This window comes from Sceloporus occidentalis, unplaced genomic scaffold (assembly GCF_023333645.1).
Source record: "Sceloporus occidentalis isolate IW3139 unplaced genomic scaffold, rSceOcc1.0.p SCAF_17, whole genome shotgun sequence".
NCBI classification, from domain to species: Eukaryota; Metazoa; Chordata; class Lepidosauria; order Squamata; family Phrynosomatidae; genus Sceloporus; species Sceloporus occidentalis.
The window spans coordinates 14,733,215-14,755,269 of NW_028316997.1; the positions used below are offsets into that span (position 1 = coordinate 14,733,215).

Below are 22,055 nucleotides of genomic sequence, written 5' to 3' on the forward strand. Positions count from 1 at the left end.
GGGCCGACCCTAGTTCCTGCAAGAACGGCGGAGTTGGCCCTGCATAATGCTTGTTAAAGAGGTGATAATGCTCACCAAACAATGCCTTGTTTGGACGGCTCACCTCGTGCGGGAGAAACATTCTAGGGCAGGCTTAGGTTGACATACTAAGTGTTATTTTGGAGGATGTTCATATCTTGTTTATGTGCTAGAGTTTTTATTATAACCTTCTGATCCTCTTTGTCTCAAATGCTTTAGTTATATCAAGCATTCAATGTGAATATTAGTTATTGGCTATTCAGACAAAATAGGCTGGGGGGTTATGTGAAAATAACACATATGGTGTAAAGTGAATGATGCAATATGGTGATTGCAACCCTTTTTACCACTTTTCACCAAAAGGACATACTGTAAACTCTGTTTTTGCTTGCCTAAAGTACATGAATTGTAATCCATGGATCATTTAATTATTTACTAGATCCAGTTAAAGAATACAATTGTGCTCCATGGCCTGAAGTTGAAGTATTAATTAAGAAATGTTTAAAAGAGAACCCCCAGGAACGTCCCACATCGGCAAAGGTACAGTTGTATATTTCTTACCCATAATGGTAAAACAGCCTCTAGATTGTAAGCTCATTTGAGCAGGGCCCTCCTCACCTGTTGTCTCTGAAAGTAAATTTGTTATGTTACATACTACTTGTTATGTCCTGTCTACCCATTGTACAGCGCTACGGAATTTGATGGCGCTATATAAAACAATAAATACTAATAATAGCAATGTTTTCAAAAAGTCGCAATAACTCCTACTACGTACGTATTTGTTTTCACTTAAACCTCTTCTCCCTGCAGCCCACGAATATAAAGAAATCAATTTGACTTGGATGTTTAATCCTTGGAGAAGATTTTTTTTTAAATGTTTGCCACGCTCCCCAGGATGTTATAAATGTTGAAACAATCAATCAGTAGGAATTTCACAGTGACATTACTTGTATAGAAAAACATTTACAACTATTTTCTGTTAACATTGACGGTTAAACAACATACAAACAATACACCTTAACATAAAAGTCTTTATTATATCCAATATTTCTTTATTTTGAATTTACGTTCATAATTGTAGAAGCCTAAGAACATTTGACAGCAGATCAGAAGCATTCGGTCTCTCATGTCTGCACATTGTTTGTGCCATAAAGACTCAAGCCATAATCTGCCTTTTGTCTTGGCTTGTATTTAGGATAGTTGTATGTCTATCCCAATACATGTTTAAATTCCCTCACTGTGTTAACCTCTGCTGGGAGAGCACCTTTTAAGTAAAGTAAATCTTCTTTAGATTGCGTCTAATATTCTGACACTACAACCTGTACTTAAACTCATTTATGTAGTTAAATGTTTCTATCATATCCTCTCATATCATATCCTCTCATTCTTTGTGCCTCCGAGCTATACATATTAAGAACCCTTAGTCTTTCCTGATATATTTTTTGTTGTCTATATCCTTCTGAAGATGAGGTCTTCTGCTGCAAAATATGATATTGTCATAAAAATTACTAAATAACTGCACGCAATACTCTAGGTCAGGTCTGACCAGACATCTGTAAAGTGGCATATGTTCTTGTTTCTGCTACTATTGCCTCCAGCTACACAATGTTTTGTGTACCAGTCAACAATGCTTTTAGAGGGTTTTCTGTTTCTTCTTCTTGTAGAGATTTATGTAAAGGCATGTCAGGCCATTAGGTTGACCAATTGCATCCATGTTGTTGTTTGACATCATATACCATACCTGACAAAGGTTCTGAATGATGGCAAATGAAATACAAAGACAATTGAGGATTGAAGTTACCTGTTCTAGAATAGCCCAGCTAATTGTCTACAGGCAGTAATTATGAGTTTATGGGCTACAGTTTTTTTTGTTTTTTTTTACAAAACCTCCCTTTCACATTAAAAAAGAAGGAGTTATGCAACATTTCAATTCCCAAACTGTTGATTTCAGCCCACAGAGCTTATCTGCTGATATGGACTAGCGTAGGAAACAATAATAAAACATGCACATGAGAACTACTTAAAAATTAAGCAATTTTAAAATGAAGAGAATTAATCACTAAGGAGCCGTTCTCCACAATTTTCAGCATTTTTACAGTATAGGTCACATTGTGTGCAGTTTGTATATAATATTGTCTTGGTTTAGCATGGTGATAAGGATCTTTTTGAAGACTTCAGACTCCAGGGCAAGATCTCAATCAGTCTTTTGACATTTGGTATTACTAGTGTTAAAGGATCCAATTATCTCCAAAGACCTTTCAAGAGGAAGCTGATAAAATGTACTTACTCTGTTTTTTTAAACAGGTTTACGAAATCTTGAACTCTGCAGAACTTCCCTGTTTGATGAGAAACCTAGTGATATTAAGCCCATTGACTGCAGAATGCATGGTTGCTGCTACCCCTCGTGTCAAGAAACCTACTGTTTGGGTAGCAAGTGGCAGCACTGAAAAAGGACAGATTTCCTGCCTTAACTTAACCAAAAGTGGACATACATGTGAGGTAATACAGCATCTGTACATCTTAGCCTATATTTATTTATGCCAAAATAATTTACTCCCTGGGTATGCTTTTTACACCTTAATTTTATGTACTTTTTGTGGTACAGAAGTTAAGCTTGACTTTCAGTAACTCTTAAAATAAAAGAAAACCTCTTATATTTTTGCGTTACTATATTGTAAAGTATAGAAACACATGAACTGGAAGTTCTTCGTCTTGTGATGTCAGCAGTGAGTTCATGTTTGAGTGTGAATTATAATTGTTTAGTAAATTGAAAATGTCTGCCTGATTTGGACACATCATAAATACATGCAATGCTTGAGAGTTCTTGTTCTGTATTTTGCACCTTTGTTTGTACCACTCATGATTGTCTTCTGCTTGCAGGATTTTTCAGATAGCCGAATATTATGCCTTACCTTTGTGACTTTATCTGGAGGAAAGGAACATTGGATCTTGGCTGGAACACAGTCTGGGGAAATTCTGTCTGCAAATCCAGAAGATCTGAACAAAAAACATTTCATACAGAAAATGCCTGACTCTGTCACTTGCTTACTCCACACGTGTTTTGTAAAACAAGGGTACTTAGTTTTTATATATTTTGCATATCTATATATCGTCAATTAATGTATCTTATATTGTCCTAGAGATAACATATGCTAATCACCCCTCTAATATAAGTAGAGAGTGATACGTTGTTAGCCATGGGAATACAGGAGACAAAAAGATTCAAGGTGATACAGTTGTTGTTTGAGCACAAAATTAATGCATTTCCAGTGCTAGTGTATCGAAAGGGGTTTAACCCCTTAATGACACTTGACGGCCCAGGCACATGACCCGAAAACGAAGGGTGCCCGGACTGTCATGACTTCAAACGGGTGCAGAAAGCGATCTACATTCGATTTCTGCACCCAAACGGTGTTTCTGTAATGCCTTGACGTCAAGGCATTCAGCAACACCGCGAACGGCATCAGGGGCGGTGTCCAGACCCTCCTGAGAATCTGGCTCCACTTGCAGGTTGAATATAGGTACTGCATTCAACCATGCAAGTCAATGGAGCCCAGCTTAAAATACTTTAAAAAAACCTTCAAGTTCCAAAAAATGTAAAAAAATAAATAATAAAAAAAGGCAAAAAAAATAAAATCTATATATAAAAAATATTTTTAAAATTAGCGATTTAGCTTAATACAATTCTAGCATGGAAAGAGTTAAAATACTGGCATGTTAAATGCCCATGAGGTGTCTACTTTAAAAAAAATTATGATTTGATGGGGTAAATTGACCTGGTTCACCAATGTCCCAATTAACACAGGGGGAAGGATGACCACACGTCTAATTTCCAATTAGAAAAATGCACATGTTCCCAAAAACCCGACAAACCCATGCATGTGTGGTATCACTGTACTAAGGAGATGTTGCTGAACACATATTGGGGTGTTGTGTGACAGCAACATATACAATGAGCTATAAATTCATACCTAAAGTATGTGTTCGGGGGAAAGTACACACAAAAAATACTACTGCAAACTGCAAAAATGCAGGTGGTAAAATATGTGCATGCAAAGAGTTAAAATACTAGCATTTGAAATACCCTGGGGTGTCTAGTTTTCAAAAATATATGGTTTTATAGGGCACACTGAAATGGCCGGGCTCAAAGATGTACCAAATAGGGCATGGGCAGTGGATCACAGAATGAAGGAAAATGTGTGTGAAAAAATAAACGCAAAAAACTACCACAAAGTTTGACAAAGACTGGTGGTAGAATTAGTGCATGGAAAGAGTTAAAATACTAGCATTTGAAATACCCTGGGGTGTCTAGTCTTCAAAAATATATGGTTTGATGGGGTAAATTGCATTGGCCGGCTTCAAAGATACCTGAAATAGCACATGGGGGAACAATTACCAGATTTGGAAAAAAATTGTATTTTTAAACTCAGGACGAGTAGTAGAATCTATTTAGCAGTTTTTTTTCATTACCTTTTATAGATGAGTAAAATATTTTTAGTAGTAAATAATATGATACAATCAAAACAATGTCATCTTCTTGTCCTGAAAAAACCAATATATGTTAAAACAGTCATTGTCACAAAGGGTACAAAGAAAAAAATCAGCCACTGTCACGAAGGGGTTAAGTGAGCATTGCATTTTGTCACGTTTATTTATTTATTTTTTAAAATAACTCTATTTCTTATACTCTTATTTATGTAAATATAGCTCTATCGTAATCAAAAATGTATTTATTAGGTAGCTGAGCATATGACTTAATTACTAGTCTGTTCAACAGATTTTTAACACTTAGAATACCAGCTATGTATTAAATTTGCAACATAATACTTAAATAGGGGAAAACCTAATGCTAAGTTTGTCGAAAGGAATTTTTTTTGCCTGCCAAATATAGCCAGTAGCCAGTAGTCCAATATTTTCAATGGGAGATGGCCAAACAAGTATGTCTATTTTGGAATAATGTAGGATTTTATCAAGTTTTTTCTTCTTATACATGACAATTCAATATTTACCCATTGTTTAAAAAGTTGGTCATAAAAGTTGGTCAATGAGACCATAAAATTCCTTTCTAGTATCTCCTTAACATTTGCGCTTAATGTTAGACCTACATAATTCATCTCTTGGGAGGGCCAACCAAATTTAAACATTGATTAAAATTCAAATGCTTATGACTAATCTTTCCAAGACTTTTCACATACCCAGATCTATTCTCACACTTAGTAATAATCTCTAACCTCTGGTGTATTTTAGCCAAAAGAAATATTTTGTGCTGGCAGGAACTGCGAATGGCAGCATTGCAATTTTTGAAGAGTCTGCAATAAAGGTAAAACAATTGATAAACTTGGCATTTATGTATATAATTGTTTTTTTCTTATATAAAAAAATCATATAAACCCATTTACTTTAATATGAGCAAAAGTTTAAAGATTCTGATGCTGTTCTTGTTTCTTTGTTTCTTTGTAGTCTGCCAGTGCATCGCCTCTTAAGCTGCTTAGTATAGGAGATATGAGCACTCCTGTCATGTGCTTATGTGAATCCACATCATCAGAAAGGAACTCTGTTTGGGGCATCTGTGGGACCAAAATATTATCTCTTTCCCATGACTTTTCAGTTCAGAAGATGATTGACACAAAGACAGCTATGTTGTAAGTTTATGAGAAAATGGTGTGTGGCAATATGGAGCTGCCTTTAATTAGAAAGGATCAGTTTGAGCATCAGTATAATGAACTATCACTTAACTTTTTTCTTATTTTGACATATAGATTTTCTCACGGATCTTCAGCTGACTCAAACATAACTTCCATTGCAGTTGATAAATATATATACGTGGCAAAGAAATATAGCCCCTATGTTGAAATTTGGGACAAAAAGACTGAACGGATATGTGAGATGCTTGATTGTTCTCGGTTTTTGAAGTAGGTATTGCTGTTTCACATAATCCATGTGACTTGGTGTTGAGCATGATAAAAAATGCCTGATGTAAATGTTTTTTTATATTACTGTGTTTGCTCGATTATAAGATTATAAGGGTTTTTTAAAAAAAAAAACATCTGAAAAAACGCCCTTGTTTAATAATCAAGGTCGTTTTTTTATTCTGACCTCAGATCCACGGCACTGCGTCACATCCGACTAAGCCTAGGAGCTTAACGCTCACTCTCTCATGCTCTTTCTCACACTCTCATTCTCTCTCTTACATGCTGTCTCTCAATGTCACCCTACATTTTCCCCGGGCCACTTCCGTGTCTCTGTCTCCTTCGCAGAGAAAGAGAAAAGTTTCAGTAACTCTCTTTCTCAGTGAATCCATCTGCAATATTCTGGCCTTTTAAAGTACTTCCCCAAAAGGACGGAGCCACAGCTTGCATCATTTGCACTGGTGTAACTACAGGGGTCGCAGTATGTGTAATTTGTGTAAGTGTGTTTAAATATGTTGTAAGTTGGAATGGGGGGGAGTCAAAGAAGGCACTGACCAGTTGTGTGGGGGGCAATGATGGCACAGACTAGCTGTTGAAGTTGGGGGAGCCCAGGGGAATTTTTAGCATAAGTGCCCGGTGGTTTCTAGTTACTTCCCTGATCATGGGGACAGCCTCTTCCCCGTTCCTCCAATTGGGGGAGAGGGTGTGTGCACCCTTTTGCAGAATTACCTGGATAATGGAGCTGATACCAGGGAATAGCGGATGAAAAAGAAGACAGAAGAACAATAAGAGGCAAGAGAAGAAGCGAGGCTGCTTCTGTTGGGAGACAGAGTGAATGAGAGTGTAAGAGCAATGAAAGCAAAAACAGTGGTTTTGATTTTTTTCCTATAGGGTTGTCTTATATTTAGACCTTTTCTTTTTTTTTCTTTCATCAATATGTGCTGTATTAAACATATTATAAACATATTAGGACATTAAACATATATGGTGTATTTAATTGTTTTAGGGAAGAAATTGTTAAATGCAGGAAATTAAAGCAAGAAGACACCTATAGTGCACGAGTGAAAGCTTTTTTTCTGCAGAAAAATACTGCGCTTTGGGTAGGCACAGGTGGAGGCCACATTTTGCTAATTGATCTATCAACGAGACGACCAATCAAAATAATTTCCAGCTTCTGTGATTCTATTCGATGCATGGTACCGGCTCAGTTAGGTAATTTTATGCTTTAAGTTTTTTTTTCCAAATGTTCTATTGCTCTATTAATTCTCATCTTGTATATATACTCCCTCACAGGTGTTTCCCACCCCTATAGTACTTGCCATTGGACTATGGAAAGCTACAGTTTTTAGGCCCTGTCCCAGCTCCCTACATATCTGGCAGGGGAGTTGGACCCTAGTGATGAATTGAAGTAAAGAATAAAGGAGTAAAGAATGAATGTCTATACTAACATATAGAAATATCCACCAAAGCATGTACAGACTTTATGTACTTGTAGCTCAATTTGGGACAGAACATTCACCAAAAAAACTCCCAACCCACCAAACACCCAGTGATTGTTTAGTATAACTATCTTACCCTATCTACATTAAAACAGGGAAAAGAAAATGTCGGTGCGCTGAGCTAGTCACAGGCTCAAATAATACAAATGTATAATACGAGGCCTTCCAAACAGTGTGAGCATGCTGCAAAAACAGTGTATTGGCTGTACAATGTATACAAAAAACAGAAACTGTCTGCGCTTCTTACCCTAATAAAGTTGGCAACAAATACATAAACATAATATAAATGAGAGGTTTTGGTTATATGAATTGGCCAAAGCATAATTAAGCTCACCCTATCTACATTAAAGAAGAATATAATTAGGACATCTCTCCTACATGCACTAGTTAAAATTATTTGAATTGCTGCAATATATATGCCTGTTACTGTTACTGTTACTTTTCTCTCTTAGATAAAGGAGGCGTAAAAAATGTGGTACTTGTTTTGGGATGTCGCTGCACACCACAAAAAGGTTAATTTTTTGACTTATTTTGCCTGATCACCTGATATTTGGGATGTAATTATTGTATTAATATTTGTGGCACAGTAACATGCACGATTGATATTGCAGTATACAATACTTTGTTTACAAGGTTGGCATTCATATAACAATAGAAACTAACACACTTTATGTTGAAAACATTGGTAATTTTGAATGCGTAAATTGGTAAATTAAACGTTTGTGTTTAGTTGCCATTTTCTCCATTGTGTAAAGACTGCTCTGTAACTAAAGAGCTGGTTTATTATAATATATTGGCAAATAAGCGAATGCACTCCTTATTAGTGATTTCCTTAGATGTTGGTTAGAAATTTGCATGACCTTTGGATCGGTTAGAAAATTGTTATTGTAAAACATTTTTTGTATGCTTTACGCTAAAGCAGTGGGTTTAATGGTATACTAAACATAAGACAAAGTGAAGAACGAAGTAAGGTTTAAGGTCTTACTTGAGGTAGAAAAATGAGCAGACTAGACAAAACAAATTACTATGGTAAATAGTTATTTTTTATTTTAATTATAAGAATAAAGACAGGTTGCCCACATTTGTTAATGTTAATGGTGAAAGGTATTTGCTCATTTCTATGGGATGTAATAGTTGGTGTTATATATGTTTGTGTTGTAGAAATACAGTCATTTCTTTCTGTGTGGGACACAAACCTTCCACATGAAGTCCAAAATCTAAAAAAACACAATGAAATAAGAAAAGAGCTGGCAGATAAACTTAGAGGATTGTCTATGGACTAACTATACCAAAGGTAAACATGTACTTATTGGAAATAACAATTTTATCCCTGTAAGCGCCAGTGCTTTAGTTACACAAAAGGACCAGAGCAATTCTCATGTTATTATATCTCTGTTCAACCATATTGTCCACCTTTCTCAGTGTTCCCACACAAATTATATATTGGGGGGTTTTTTACCACAAGTAGGTTTTTTTGTGAATTATTACTTGTTATTTTAAATATTATGCATTATCTTACTTTACTACTTCCAACAGCATCAAAGATAGAAACAATACAATAAATGACAAAAAGTTACAATTTAGCATAGCAGCAACATCCTTAAATCCATAAATGCTTTTGTCTGGTCTGGTATCAGTAGAATAAACTGGAGAACTGGAAACACGATTTTTTTTAAAATGAAGAACTTGAAACAAAGGAAAGGAACTAATCCAACTTGGTGTCTTTTATGAGATGTACGGAATATCAATCTGAAAGTAATATACGGAAAAAGATAAAACATGGAAGGTTTAGAAGAAAGATTATGTGGGAAGAATATTCGCCTCCTGTTTCTAATAAAATTCTTACATTGCGTCACTACACTATCAAAATCACAAAATGTTATTACAAGACAAGAGGCTTTATATTATGCAAGTTAAGTGCAAATACTTATTAACATATTACATTATGTCTTAGACACAATAGCTCCTTTGACTCAAAGCCTGTCATTTTCATAACTCATTTAATCTACCTGGCAAGAATAGATGAAGAGACAAGAACATGCAGTTTACAATAAGAAATTAGAAGCTGTGCCTTAGAAGATTGAGGTAATGCAGCTGCTCTATCTAAATATTGCTGCACACAAATTAACAACTCATAAACTTAGGATGGTTAGGAAACCTATAATACAAAATTGACTTTGCCAAATACTTAGTTCTAGAAATGAGAAACAATTAGGATCAAAAGATTTATTAAGAAAATCATGAGTTTGGGCATCAAATACCCATTTACACTAAATAAGCATTGTAAGTTTTGCAGACAGTTGTTTTAATGACAAATAATTGTTAGATGGCCATTTAGAAAGAAGGCTAATGACCTTGTCCAATGTTTGTAGATATCTAGGTGCTGAGAGAAGAGATTAGTGATCCTAATTCCATTCATAAATATATATTTTTGATATACATAAATGTTTTCCATCAAGACATCCATTGGAATCCCAAAAGAAATTTTCTTGAGCTCATGGACCAGGCTCTTTATTAGATAATTCTGCCAATCTGGGATCTTGACATATAATTAATATTACCCAAAAGGAATATGGCCCTTTGCTCTTAAATTATCAACATTGATTATGGTGCCATAAATATGCTGCCTAATCAAAGATTTTTGCAATCAACGCCCCTTCTCAGATCTTTAATATTGTCTAGCTCTCTTCTTCAGGTATTTTATACATATATAATGTATACTATACTAGATAGGGGTTGAAAGCATGCAGTCTATTATACTTCAACTATCCAATAAAGATAGCTTTACCAAATTTGCTCCCTCTTTCCATGTCACAATTAAGTACCTATAAAATAAGATGATTATTGATCATGTATTTTATTCTTATTGTTCATGTTGTGATAAATGGAATCTTGCATTACAGAGAACCAAGTTTATGAACACTACCATGTGAAGATACAGTTGACAAGAGAGCTCATACTTCATTCACCCAAGTTTTTGTTATAATGGAGTGGAACTTGAAACATGGTGTTTTCTCACATAATGCCAAAGTCAAAAGCCAATTTTTCATTATGCTTCTTCAAACTGCTGGATGAACTCCTTGGCACCGTGTGTGTAAATATGTTATTTTACAAAGGACAAACTGTGCAATAGCACATTAAAATGTTTTTTTTCCTCAAAGGATTATAATTGCAGTGCAATGGAACTTAAAAGTTGGTAATTTTTCACAGAGACTATTTTCATCATACTGTATTTAAAATTGCACCTCAAAGCATTTTCATGGATACTGCAGAAGATTTGTAAAGTGCAATATTTAAATATTGATTAAGTAAAGTAAGTTTGAATTCCTTAAATCCATTTTGTAACTTTGTAACGGATGATATAGCACTTTAAATGTTGTTCACGGAGGTTAATATAGTGAGAGAAACGAAGCATGCATGGTCAATAGGCACGCATAAGGTAGTAGAAAACAATGGACAGTTTAGATGGGCTGAAATGTTGTAATCTAGTGTCAAATTATATGCTTCTTTGTTACTGGATGGTTAAAAACATTCTGAAGGATGCTGGGAATTTCCATTGGAAATATAGTAAAATAACATTAGTTTTAAATCTTAAATATGTAAATATTTTATACAGCTTTTTTATTCACATAAAATGTTTGTTAATTTGCTTATGTTTGTTTGGTTTCCAAAATGCTTAATCTCAGATGGCGATACTTGTTCATTATATTATGTGATGTAAGTACAGTACAGTATCAGTAAAGTTCCTTAAGATGCAACTTAAATATTAAAATATTTTTACATGACTTATTTTCTAATACACACATTTCTTGTGGAGTAGTGGAGCTCTGTGTTGTCATTCTCACGCACAGATGCCTCTGATGGCTGGTATTAATGATATCTACTGACCAAATTATTTATCTGCAGGTCAATAAACTACATCAATTCAATCATTAATAAAGTGCCAATTTAAAAATATGGTCGCGCTTGAATAAAGATGAATGTAATTTTTAAAAAAAGTTGCAATTTTATAAAAATCATAAGACTTAGGAAGTTAAACATTACAGGACAGAAAAAGTTACTTTAGATGACACTTGTGCTGTTTTATGCTATACTATGAGATGCTATGACATATGAAAGTATTTACTTTTGACTGTTTTAAAGTTTTTACAAAATAATAAAGTATACCATGTACTGATTAAAGGAACGGCATAGTCCTCAAAATGTTATTTTTAATACATATTTCAGTCAGTTTTGCATGGACTACAATGTATTTTATAGCATGCAAAAATAGCAGTGCTTCTCCCTGTATTTCTTGACATCATGTTAATACAATGGATGGTTTCTTGAGAAGCAAGAGCAGGCAACAGCAGATGAAACACAATTTGGCAGACACCAAGCTGTATGTGCTCTATCTAGCCGTGTGCAATACCTCATTGCAGTGATTTCCGGCTCATGGCACCCATTGGGCTGGGCTATTGGTAACTTGGGGAGTGAACTTCCTGCTGGACTTTGAACTAGCAGCTGACAAGTTGTGTTCGGTTTTAAAGTTGCTTATACAATGCTGGTTAGGGACTTAAATAAAAGCTTTGACAAACACTCTTACCCACAATACTAGCTGTTGTCTTTCATTTTGGAAGGGGGGAGGGTTTTGGCCTAGCATTGCTTTACTGAAAGGGTACAGAATGCATGGAATAACCTTCCAGCAGAAGTGGTAGATGTTAATACAGTAAAGGCATTCAAGCAACCATGGGATAGGCATAAAGCCAAGCTAGATATAAGATAAGACCAGGGACTAAGGAAAGTATTCAGAGCTTGGGCAGACTGGATGGGCCGAATGCTTCTTATAAGCTGTAACTTTCTATGTTTCTTTATGGACCTTGCTAAGTGCACATAGGGGCCTTCCCAAACTGATCCCGCAAAGTTGGAAGCATAGCATTGTCTAGGCTAGGTGCTTGATTTTATACACATGGGGCAATGGGTCTGATTGAAACACCTGAATTCAATAATTAAGAGGTCTGTTTCAATACGTATGTTCAAATAGTGTATATATGTTTATATCATATTATAGACATTATATAAAATATGTAGGTGGAATTTTCTTGAACAACTGCAATTGTCATTTGTGGTCCGTATTGTTCAGACAGGTTCCTCCCACTACAGAACTGGGAAAGTGATAACAAAGGATACAGCAGCTGAATGCCTCTGGAGCTCGGCAGGGGTTTTGGAGATTGGATATCTAACGTGTTTTCATCTAGCTAATGAATTATATAGGTATTTTTGTATGGGCAGACGGCGCTCTTAAAAGTGCTGCTCCACTTAGAGAAAACTTGTATCGCACTCTCTAGTATGTAAAAACCCAACAAACATCTTTTAAGTTTTTTCAGTTTCAATAATATAGCCAGGTAACAGCACATTAATCACCAGAACAAACACTGCTACTTTGTAAAATTTGTTATGTTGAGGATGTTCCCAGTTAACCCATGGTGTATGGCTCTGCCATCTATATAATGAAAAAAGAAACACATTATTTTTAATTATTTAACGATTATTTAATCTGACACCTATCATCTAGAGCTGGCTTTATTACTTGATGCAAGGCCACCACACCAAAAACACGCACAGGCACCATACTGACCATTTTTTGTTACGTTTTATTTCACTGAATAAAAGTTACTTTTTTATCTGGATTTCTTAAAATCATTTTCCAGGCTGTGAAATGTGTTTTTCTATGTATTTTGTGATTTGGTGGGGAAGTGGTGATGACAGCTTGCAGATAAATGCAGTCTATCACTGTATCCTGTGCTGACAACAAATGTTCTTTTATCTCTGCTAATATATGTAAATAAGCATCAGTGACTATTCTACCAAAAGGCTGTCTAGCTAAATTATTTGATGCTATCGTCAATTAGTCCATATAGTTTGCCCATGATAAATAACCTCTCTTACAATGCTATTTTTTTGATAGTACTTTTAGTTTGTGGTTTGTATTATTTTAAAAAATACTGTATTGGCCCAATTATAGGCAGCACTTTTTTCCCTGATTAAAGTCTTTAAAAGGGGTGTGTGGCCTATAATCGGGGTTTAGTGCAGGAATGCTCAATTCGTATCATCTGAAGCCTGGAACATGCAGTTTCGGGTGCAGGGAAGTTGTTTTTTTTGGGGGGGCAGAGTAACATCGGGGGGAGCAGAGTGGCATATCTGGGGGGCAGAGTCTCATATCAGGGGCCAGAGTAGCATACCAGGCGGTATAAGACATATCAGGGGGTTTTGTGGCATATCTGGGGGGCAGAGTGGCATATATGGGGCAGAGTGGCATATCTGGGGAGCTTAGTGGCATATCTGGGGGTATAAAGCATATCGAGGGGCATATAAAGCATATATGGGGAGCAAAATGGCATATCTGGGGCAGATTGACGTATCTGGGGGCATAACGCATATCTGGAGAGCATAAAGCATATCTGGGGGCCAAGTGGCATATCTATAAGTGAGGTGCATTATGAATTAAGGGGGGGGCTTAAAATGTAAAATGCCTATTGGTTTAACCAAGTTTCTGTTTGTATATAACATATACTGACTAACTGCATAACAGATACCAAAAATAGATGTATTCCTGTTCGATAGATAAAACACTGTTTTACCATTCCACTAATGTGTATTTTTTCTTTAAAATATTTTTTTCTTTAAAATAGCCTATAATTGGGCCATTATAAAAAAATATGAAATATGAAAAAAAACCTTCATAAGAAACATTGAACCATAATGCAAAATCACAAAAATCTGTTAACTACAAGACCTAGGTAAAACAAGTGATATGTTATCATATTCTGTTTCAATATTTTAGGTGTTAAGACATAAATGTTTCAATTTTGTGGGAAGGGGGGGGAATATATGCGATCAGAAAAATCATAGCAAAACAAGGGGAAATCAAACTTTCTTCTTAAAATAAATAAAAAATTACTGGAACCCCTATTTATATCAGGCTTCCCTCTAATTTCCAAGTCTAAAATACTTAATATCCTTCCCTATTGTTTCCTGTCCTTTCAGTTCCAACAATTTTTTTTATTTTGTTGGTAAATGAAATTTGTTGCCCAAAAAAGTATCTTTCTGTGTCCCCCTAGTCCTGCCTGTGCCCCCTGCACTCCCCTCCTTTCTATTTATGTGGGCACAGACTGACCAGATGTCTAAATGGCAAAAAAATACACACCTCACAAAGAAGGCCTCACGGTGCTCAGGAGATGTTACTGAACACCCTATTGGGGTATTGTTTGAAAGGGACATAGACCAGGTGCGGTAAATTCATACCTGAAGTACAACATGTGTGAAAAAAATACAGAAAATATTTACTACCATAAAGTTTGACAAAGGCTGGTGGTCGAATTAGTGCATGGAAAGGGTTAAAATACCAGCATTTGAAATACCTTGGGGTGTCTAGTTTTCAAAAATATATGGTTTGATGGGGTAAATTGCATTGGCCAGCTTCAAAGATACCCAAAATAGCACATGGGGCAGAATGACCAGCTTCGGGGAAAAAATGGTTTTGAAATAGCAAAACACTACTGGTACTTATTGCCCCATAACTCAGGACAAATGGTAGAATCTATTTAGCAGGTTTTTTCATTAGTTTTTGCAGATGAGTAAACAATTTTTTTTAAAAGTGAAAAAAGTCATTTTTTTAAAGAAAAAAATCACCATTTATCATTTTCAAAGTAAATTAGATGATATGATAAAAAATGGTATCTATAGAAAGCCCTGTTTGTCCAGAAAAAAACCCAATATATAATATGTGTGTGGGTGCACAAAATGAGAAAGAAGAAAATTACAGCTAAACAGCAACACTGAAAAATGTAAGAAGAGCCTTGTCTTGTCATTAAAAGCAAGAGATAGAATTGCTAGTTTTTGTTTACGGTCTTTCTTATACTAGATCAAATCACACATTACATTAAGGTGTTCCCAGATAGCACATCCTAAGATACCAAAGATCTGATCTGTTGATGGAAACCTTGGCCATGATTTTATAATCAACATTCAGTAGGCTGATAGTCCTCCAGTTCACCCTTCTTAAAAATGTATGTAATGATCCCTCTTCTCCAGGAAGGGGGTAAATCTTGGATATTAAATGTTTCCATAAAAATATTAAAAGATCATCCTTTCAAAGGTCACGTATAAAATTCAATAGGGCAGAAACGCTTTTAATTGCATCATGCAATTCGGTTGATGATAGCTTTCTGCTTCAACCTACTTAATCACCAGATTCTAAAACATTAGTTATGGCCTCAAAGTACCTTTTAAAAAGAAACAATCTATAAGTTTCTTGTTAAAAAGATTTTGGTAAAATTATTGTGACACTTTTAAAATGACCGCAATAGAGGGCTAGCCTTCCATTTCTAATATTAGGTCTCACTTTTGAGTTTTTGTTTAAAATGAGTGCACTTCTCTTCTTCTCCCCTTTCTCGAAGTGCTTCCCCCAGGCAGAACATGTTTACCTTTAAAATCCTTCTTTTAATCTCCTTTAACCCCTTAATGACAATTGCCGGTCCTGGCACGGCACGGAAAAGCATGTGCTTTACGACAATTGACGTGCCAGGACCGGCACGTCTTTAAACGGGTGCAGAAAGCGATCTACTATCGCTTTCTGCACCCAAAAAGCGTTGCTGAATACCTCGACCTCGAGGCATTCAGCAACGCCGCGATCGGCACGAAGGGGCCATCTCTGGCCCCTCCACGGGGCGTCAACATCCCGTTTTAAAAGCGGGCGTCAACATCCCGTTTTAAAAGCGTTTAGGAGGCGATCGACGATCGCCTCCTAAACTTAAATGGTGTCGCTGGAATGCCTCGATCAGGAGGCATCCAGCGACACCAAACACTAACCTTTTGATGGGCTGTGACCGCTCCGGAGAGCGGTCACAGCCGCAGCTGCCGGCAATCTTCGCCATCAAGGAAGATGGCCGCCGTCCTGTAACAGGAACCACAAATTTTAAAAGTTCGCTAGATGGTCCAGACCATCTAGAGAACTTTGGCTCCACTTGCAGGTTGAATACAGGTACTGCATTCACCATGCAAGTCAATGGAGCCCAGCTTTCTAATCACAGTGTGATTAGTAAAAATAAATTAAAAAATAAAATAAAATTAATAATAATTAGAAAAAAATAGTAAAAAACAGTAAAATGTAAAAATCATTTCCCACTGATGTCACTATCAGGGGAACCTCCAAGTTGAAAAAAAATGTTAAATTTTTTTTTAAAAAAAATAATAATAAAAAAATATATATATATATAAAAAATATATTTTTGTGAGCAAGTCCTAAAATTAGCATATTAGCTTAAAACAATTCTCGCATGGAAAGAGTTAAAATACTGGCATATTAAATGCCCGTGGGGTGTCTACTTTTAAAAAATGTATGATTTGATGGGGTAAATTGAATGGGCCAGGTTCAACAACGTCCCAATTAACACGGGGGGAAGGATGGCCACACATCTAATTTCCAATTAGAAAAATGCACACGTACCAAATGTGGCCTTTTAGTTCCCCCAAAAAATGACACACCCATGCATGTGGGGTATCACTGCACTCAGGAGATGTTGCTGAACACATTATGGGGTGTCGTGTGACAGCGGCATATACCAGGAGCTGTAAATTCATACATAAAGTAGGTGTGTGTGGGAAAAATACACACACAAAAATATTACTGCAAACTTTGAAAAAATGCTGGTGGTAAAATATGTGCATGCAAAGAGTTAAAATACCAGCATTTAAAATACCCTGTGGTGTCTAGTTTTGAAAAATATATGGTTTTGTTGGGCACACTGAAATGGCCTGGCTCAAAGATGTACCAAATAGGGCATGGGCAGTGGATCCCAAATGCCAAAGTTCAACATTGAAAAAAGCGCATGCCCCAAATGTGGCCCTTTTGCCCCAAAACAGCCAGGCAAAATCATTCATGTGAGGTATCGCTGTACTCAGGAGATGTTGCTGAACACATATTGGGGTGTTTTGTGATAGTGACATATACGAGAACATTTTAATTCATACCTGAATTAAAATGTGTGTGGAAAACCAAATGCAAAAAAATGACTACCACAAAGTTTGACAAAGACTGGTGGTAGATATTGTGCATGGAAAGAGTTAAAATACTAGCATTTGAAATACCCTGGGGTGTCTAGTTTTCAAAAATATATGGGTTTATTGGGCACACTGAAATGGCTCGGCTCAAAGATGTACCAAATAGGGCATGGGCAGTGGATCCCCAAATGCCAAAGTTCAACATTGAAAAATGCGCATGCCCCAAATGTGGCCCTTTTGCCCCCAAACAGCCAGGCAAAATCATTCATGTGGGGTATCGCTGCGCTCAGGAGATGTTGCTGAACACATATTGGGGTGTTTTGTGATAGTGACATAAACTAGAACATTTTAATTCATACCTGAAGTAAAATGTGTATGACAAAACAAATGCAAAAAAATGACTACCATAAAGTTTGACAAAGACTGGTGGTAGATATGGTGCATGGAAAGAGTTAAAATACTAGCATTTGGAATACCCTGGGCTGTCTAGTTTTCAAAAATATATGACTTGATGGGGTAAATTGCATTGGCCGGGTTCAAAGATACCCGAAATGGCACATGGGGGGAAGAATTACCAGATTTGGAAAAAATGGCTTTGAAATAGCAAAACGCTACCTGTACTTATTGCCCCATAATGGGTAGAAAAAAGCAAAAAAACATAAAAACATTGGGTATTTCTAAACTCAGGACAAATAGTAGAATCTATTTAGCAGGTTTTTTCATTACCTTTTATAGATGAGTAAAAGATTTTTCAACTAAAAGTTAGAAACAGTCATTTTTTTCTAAATTTTTCACCATATTTTATAATTTTTTTAATAGTAAATAATATGATACAATCAAAACAATGTCATCTAAAGAAAGCCCTTCTTGTCCTGAAAAAAACAATATCTAATGTGTGTGGGTTCAGTAAACGGGAAAGAAGAAAATTACAGCTAAACACAAGCAGCGCAGAAATGTTAAAAAGGCCATTGTCACAAAGGGTACAAAAAGTAAAATCAGCCTTTGTCTCGAAGGGGTTAAATTAAAAATCAGTTTGTCGGTATTGCTTACACCAGCCTCTTTCAACTTAAAAAGAGTTTGCAAACGCAAATTAAGATCATCAAAAACGTATTTGCTCTTATTTCTTACTCTTGCCAGCAACAATAAAATAATTCTTAATCTTGTACTTGAGACTTTCACCAGTCTAAAAAGTTCTGACTTGGGTCTTTATGGCACCGCCATTGCCCATATGAGACCTTAAAATTATTCCTGATTTGTTCTCCCGGACCACTAAGAAGGCCGCTGGGTCCAGTCCTTCTATCAATGTCCATAAAATGGTCCATGATCTATTTCTCACTCCTGTAAAAAAAAAAATTTCCACATTTAGAGTCAATTAATATGCAAACAAAGCAGCCCCTCTCACAGGGCTCCTCAGATTCCTTATATTAAGTGAAGCAACAATGAGATCCAGTGTGAGAGGTCTGGTGTGTTTTATCAACGTACTTCTCACATTCAGAGTCCAAAACTTCTGATATGTTGCTGTAATCCATGGTGTACAAAGGATCAGGTAGAGAAAGTCCCCTCTAAGCAGCACCTGCACAGCTCTGTATGCTTCGAGCCACCTTCCGGGCAGATGTCTTCAGAAGGTCTCCTAGCTCTGTTTTCCTGTTTGATTCCGAGATTTCTCCTCCGCTTTGTCTTCCATTACCTCCACGTTCTGGTTCCAAAAGGGGTGCCAAATAGGATTCACTCCCTCAGGCATAGGACCAGCTGGATATCCGCTTCTGTCAGAGCAATCATATGCACAAGGTTAATGGACATTATGGATTGGACAGTATATATATATATATATATATATATATATATATATATATATTTCCCTTCACTGCTTCATTAAATGTGTTGCCTAATGCCAGATCTAGCTCAATCTCATGCTGTTTCTAAGCAACCCATCTGATGTAGTAGCAGACATGATAAACATGTACCTGTACTTTTAGAGGCTCTGTTTGTAAAGCTTCAATATTCTCAAAACCAAAACAAATTAAGCCTTTTTGTTGATACAAACAGATTAGGGTTGCTGTACCTTAGATCTTGATCTAAACGGATCTGTGTTGTTTGCCTTAATCTATAATGAAGGAGGGTAAACCCCAGTAAATAATGTATACTCATAGTATGAATGGATTCAGACATGGTTGGGGGAAGGCACTTAACAAAAAAATGCTTAGAGGGCCATTTGGACAATAGTGTGGATAAGTAAGATAGCACCGTCTAAAGATAACAAAGTTTCCTTTATCAATGCTAATATGTGTGTGGAATCACAACACTAACTGTTCCGCCAAAAGGGATGTCTGATTTTCAGAATCATCAGCTATTTGGACCAGTTCTTATTCTATTGACTCATCTGATCTGAAGGTCTCTTCTTATATTTATTGAGTGAAATCCACCAGACTACTCATTGGACGGTTACCCCAAAGCTTAGACAGTCGCTAATTTACTTTTATACTTTATAGGATGCTTTTGTTACGTTTTATCTTTATTTATTTTTGTAACATTGTGGCGTAAAACCCGTTAAACCATGGAGTTGCTTCTTGACAGCTTAGATGTAATATAGAAAACCATTACTTTACCAAAACAGTAGTGGGTAAGCTAATATTCTTTAAGATTAAGTAGTAGGAGATCAATATATTGAAGTCATGGAAAAACCAGACCAAGGACCTAAGATTTGACGTTTTACAACAGGTAGACACACAGGCTGACTAGATCAGACATACTTATCTGCCATCATGTTCTATGTGCATATGAAAGCAGCCTTTGTGTTGGGAAGAATTTTAAAAGGTACGTCTGTGTTCTTCACTATCTAGATACAATATAGTATAGTTTCTTCATTATATTTTACACATGATCACTCTGAGCCTTTACATTTTAGATGAATTTTACTAGTATTATAAATATGAAACACATTAATACATTAGATCCTCAGAAAACTTACTAAATAATTTAGCAAATCAATGTTCAGTTAAGCCCATTGGAAACCTTATGTTTCACACATAGATCAAATCAGAATGAATTAGAAAAAAATTATTATTTAAAACTTCTTAGCAATGCAGTCCCATTTTGGCATCTGCTTTTGCTTATGTACATCCTACTATGTGGCTCTTATGCTACAAATACATAATCAGATTTTGGTATATGATAAAGCTTTTCTATGTAGTTAGAAATACATTCCCAATGATTTTACTACATATATAGAATTTTCTGTTTAGACATTTAATTTTTTATTATAGAGCAAACATTTTATCTGCCATGTTAAAGAACATCATAATAAAGTATTATAAAGTATCAATGGTGGATGAAAGCAATGGGTTTCAGACATTTTTATCCTGCTATAACACATATGGAAAGTAGTAGACGATACTTGTCTAATGAAGACCTAGGGATTTGTTTGTGCTATTGTCTACAAATGTGTACAGTTTGTTAAGATAAAAATAAAATACTGCAGTCAGGATCTGTGGGCAATGATATGCTTAAACTTTGTGGCACAGTTGTGCAATCATTTGAAACCATGTCTTTACCTTATCCAACCCCCTGCTGTCTGTGATCTTACAGTAGCCCCTATACTGTAGATTGCATTGTTCTCAAACCTGGACATGTGATAAACTATTTGATCTAATCTTATGCTTATTTAAATAATGCAAATTAAGTTTTTCCTGGGCCCCCAGTAGTGTGATATATAAAAGGACCAGTAAGATACTGCTATATATTTCTAGGTATACACCTTTTGTGTGTGTGTGTCTAGAGAACCATTCAAGACACTTCTGCTTCAGCTTGGTGGCCCCTAAGAATGTAAGTATGGATACGTGTACAATTATGAACACTTATCTTAACAAAATCCTGGGGATATATATTTTTTGCAATACTAGAAATATTTGATTTGCATTTTAAACCTTTTCTGCTAAAAATATGTTCTCTTGTGTTCAACTGTATGGTTATGTGGATGTTATTCTAGTAAAGTCTCCCAATCCCCATCTTCTAGAATAGAAATAGCTATCTGGCTAACATTGGCTGAATAGAGGTACCTTTGTGATAGCACTGAATGTCGGGCAATGCTTTATAGCAAGAAACCACTTACATGGGCTTTTTGTTTTGTTGAGACCAAAACATAGAAGGCATATAAGAAGCATTCAGGTCATATAGTCTGCCACTGTTTTCCTGTGTAATGACCCTTGGTCTATTCTGGATATTACCAGTGTTTTTACTTATTTCACTACATTATCCTCTACCACCCTCTCAGTGAAGTAAAACATCCTTACGTTATATCTAACCCTCTAGTTTTAGCCAGTGGCATTTTGTCCTAATGACACACATTTTCGATTTCCTTCTCACTTGCTTTGGTCAATCTTTAATGCTGTACACCTCCTCCCCTCCAAGCTATCTATATAATTACATTTTAAAACTATATTTTCAGCATTTCATTTTGGGCTAAGAAAGAACAATCTTTCACATTTTAGAATGACAGTACCAAGTGTGGAAATAATTGTGTTTACCATAGGTACTTAGTGAGTAAACTGGAAGTTTGCTGGCATGTCGAATATACATTTTCATATATAAA

The 22,055-nt window shown here is 35.9% G+C and overlaps 1 protein-coding gene across 1 annotated transcript in view; it reads left to right on the top strand.

Moving 5' to 3' along the window:
• The window catches only part of LOC149302874 (leucine-rich repeat serine/threonine-protein kinase 2-like), a 51,382-nt gene extending 42,673 nt beyond the window's left edge, over positions 1–8,709 (top strand). Inside the window, exons 43-51 of the mRNA XM_089482082.1 lie at positions 458–558; positions 2,323–2,517; positions 2,899–3,092; positions 5,266–5,338; positions 5,479–5,660; positions 5,778–5,930; positions 6,934–7,139; positions 7,885–7,938; positions 8,588–8,709. Coding sequence (XP_089338208.1) covers positions 458–558; positions 2,323–2,517; positions 2,899–3,092; positions 5,266–5,338; positions 5,479–5,660; positions 5,778–5,930; positions 6,934–7,139; positions 7,885–7,938; positions 8,588–8,709 — 1,280 coding nt within the window. The remainder of the gene's footprint in view (positions 1–457; positions 559–2,322; positions 2,518–2,898; positions 3,093–5,265; positions 5,339–5,478; positions 5,661–5,777; positions 5,931–6,933; positions 7,140–7,884; positions 7,939–8,587) is intronic.
• Positions 8,710–22,055: the final 13,346 nt, after the last annotated feature.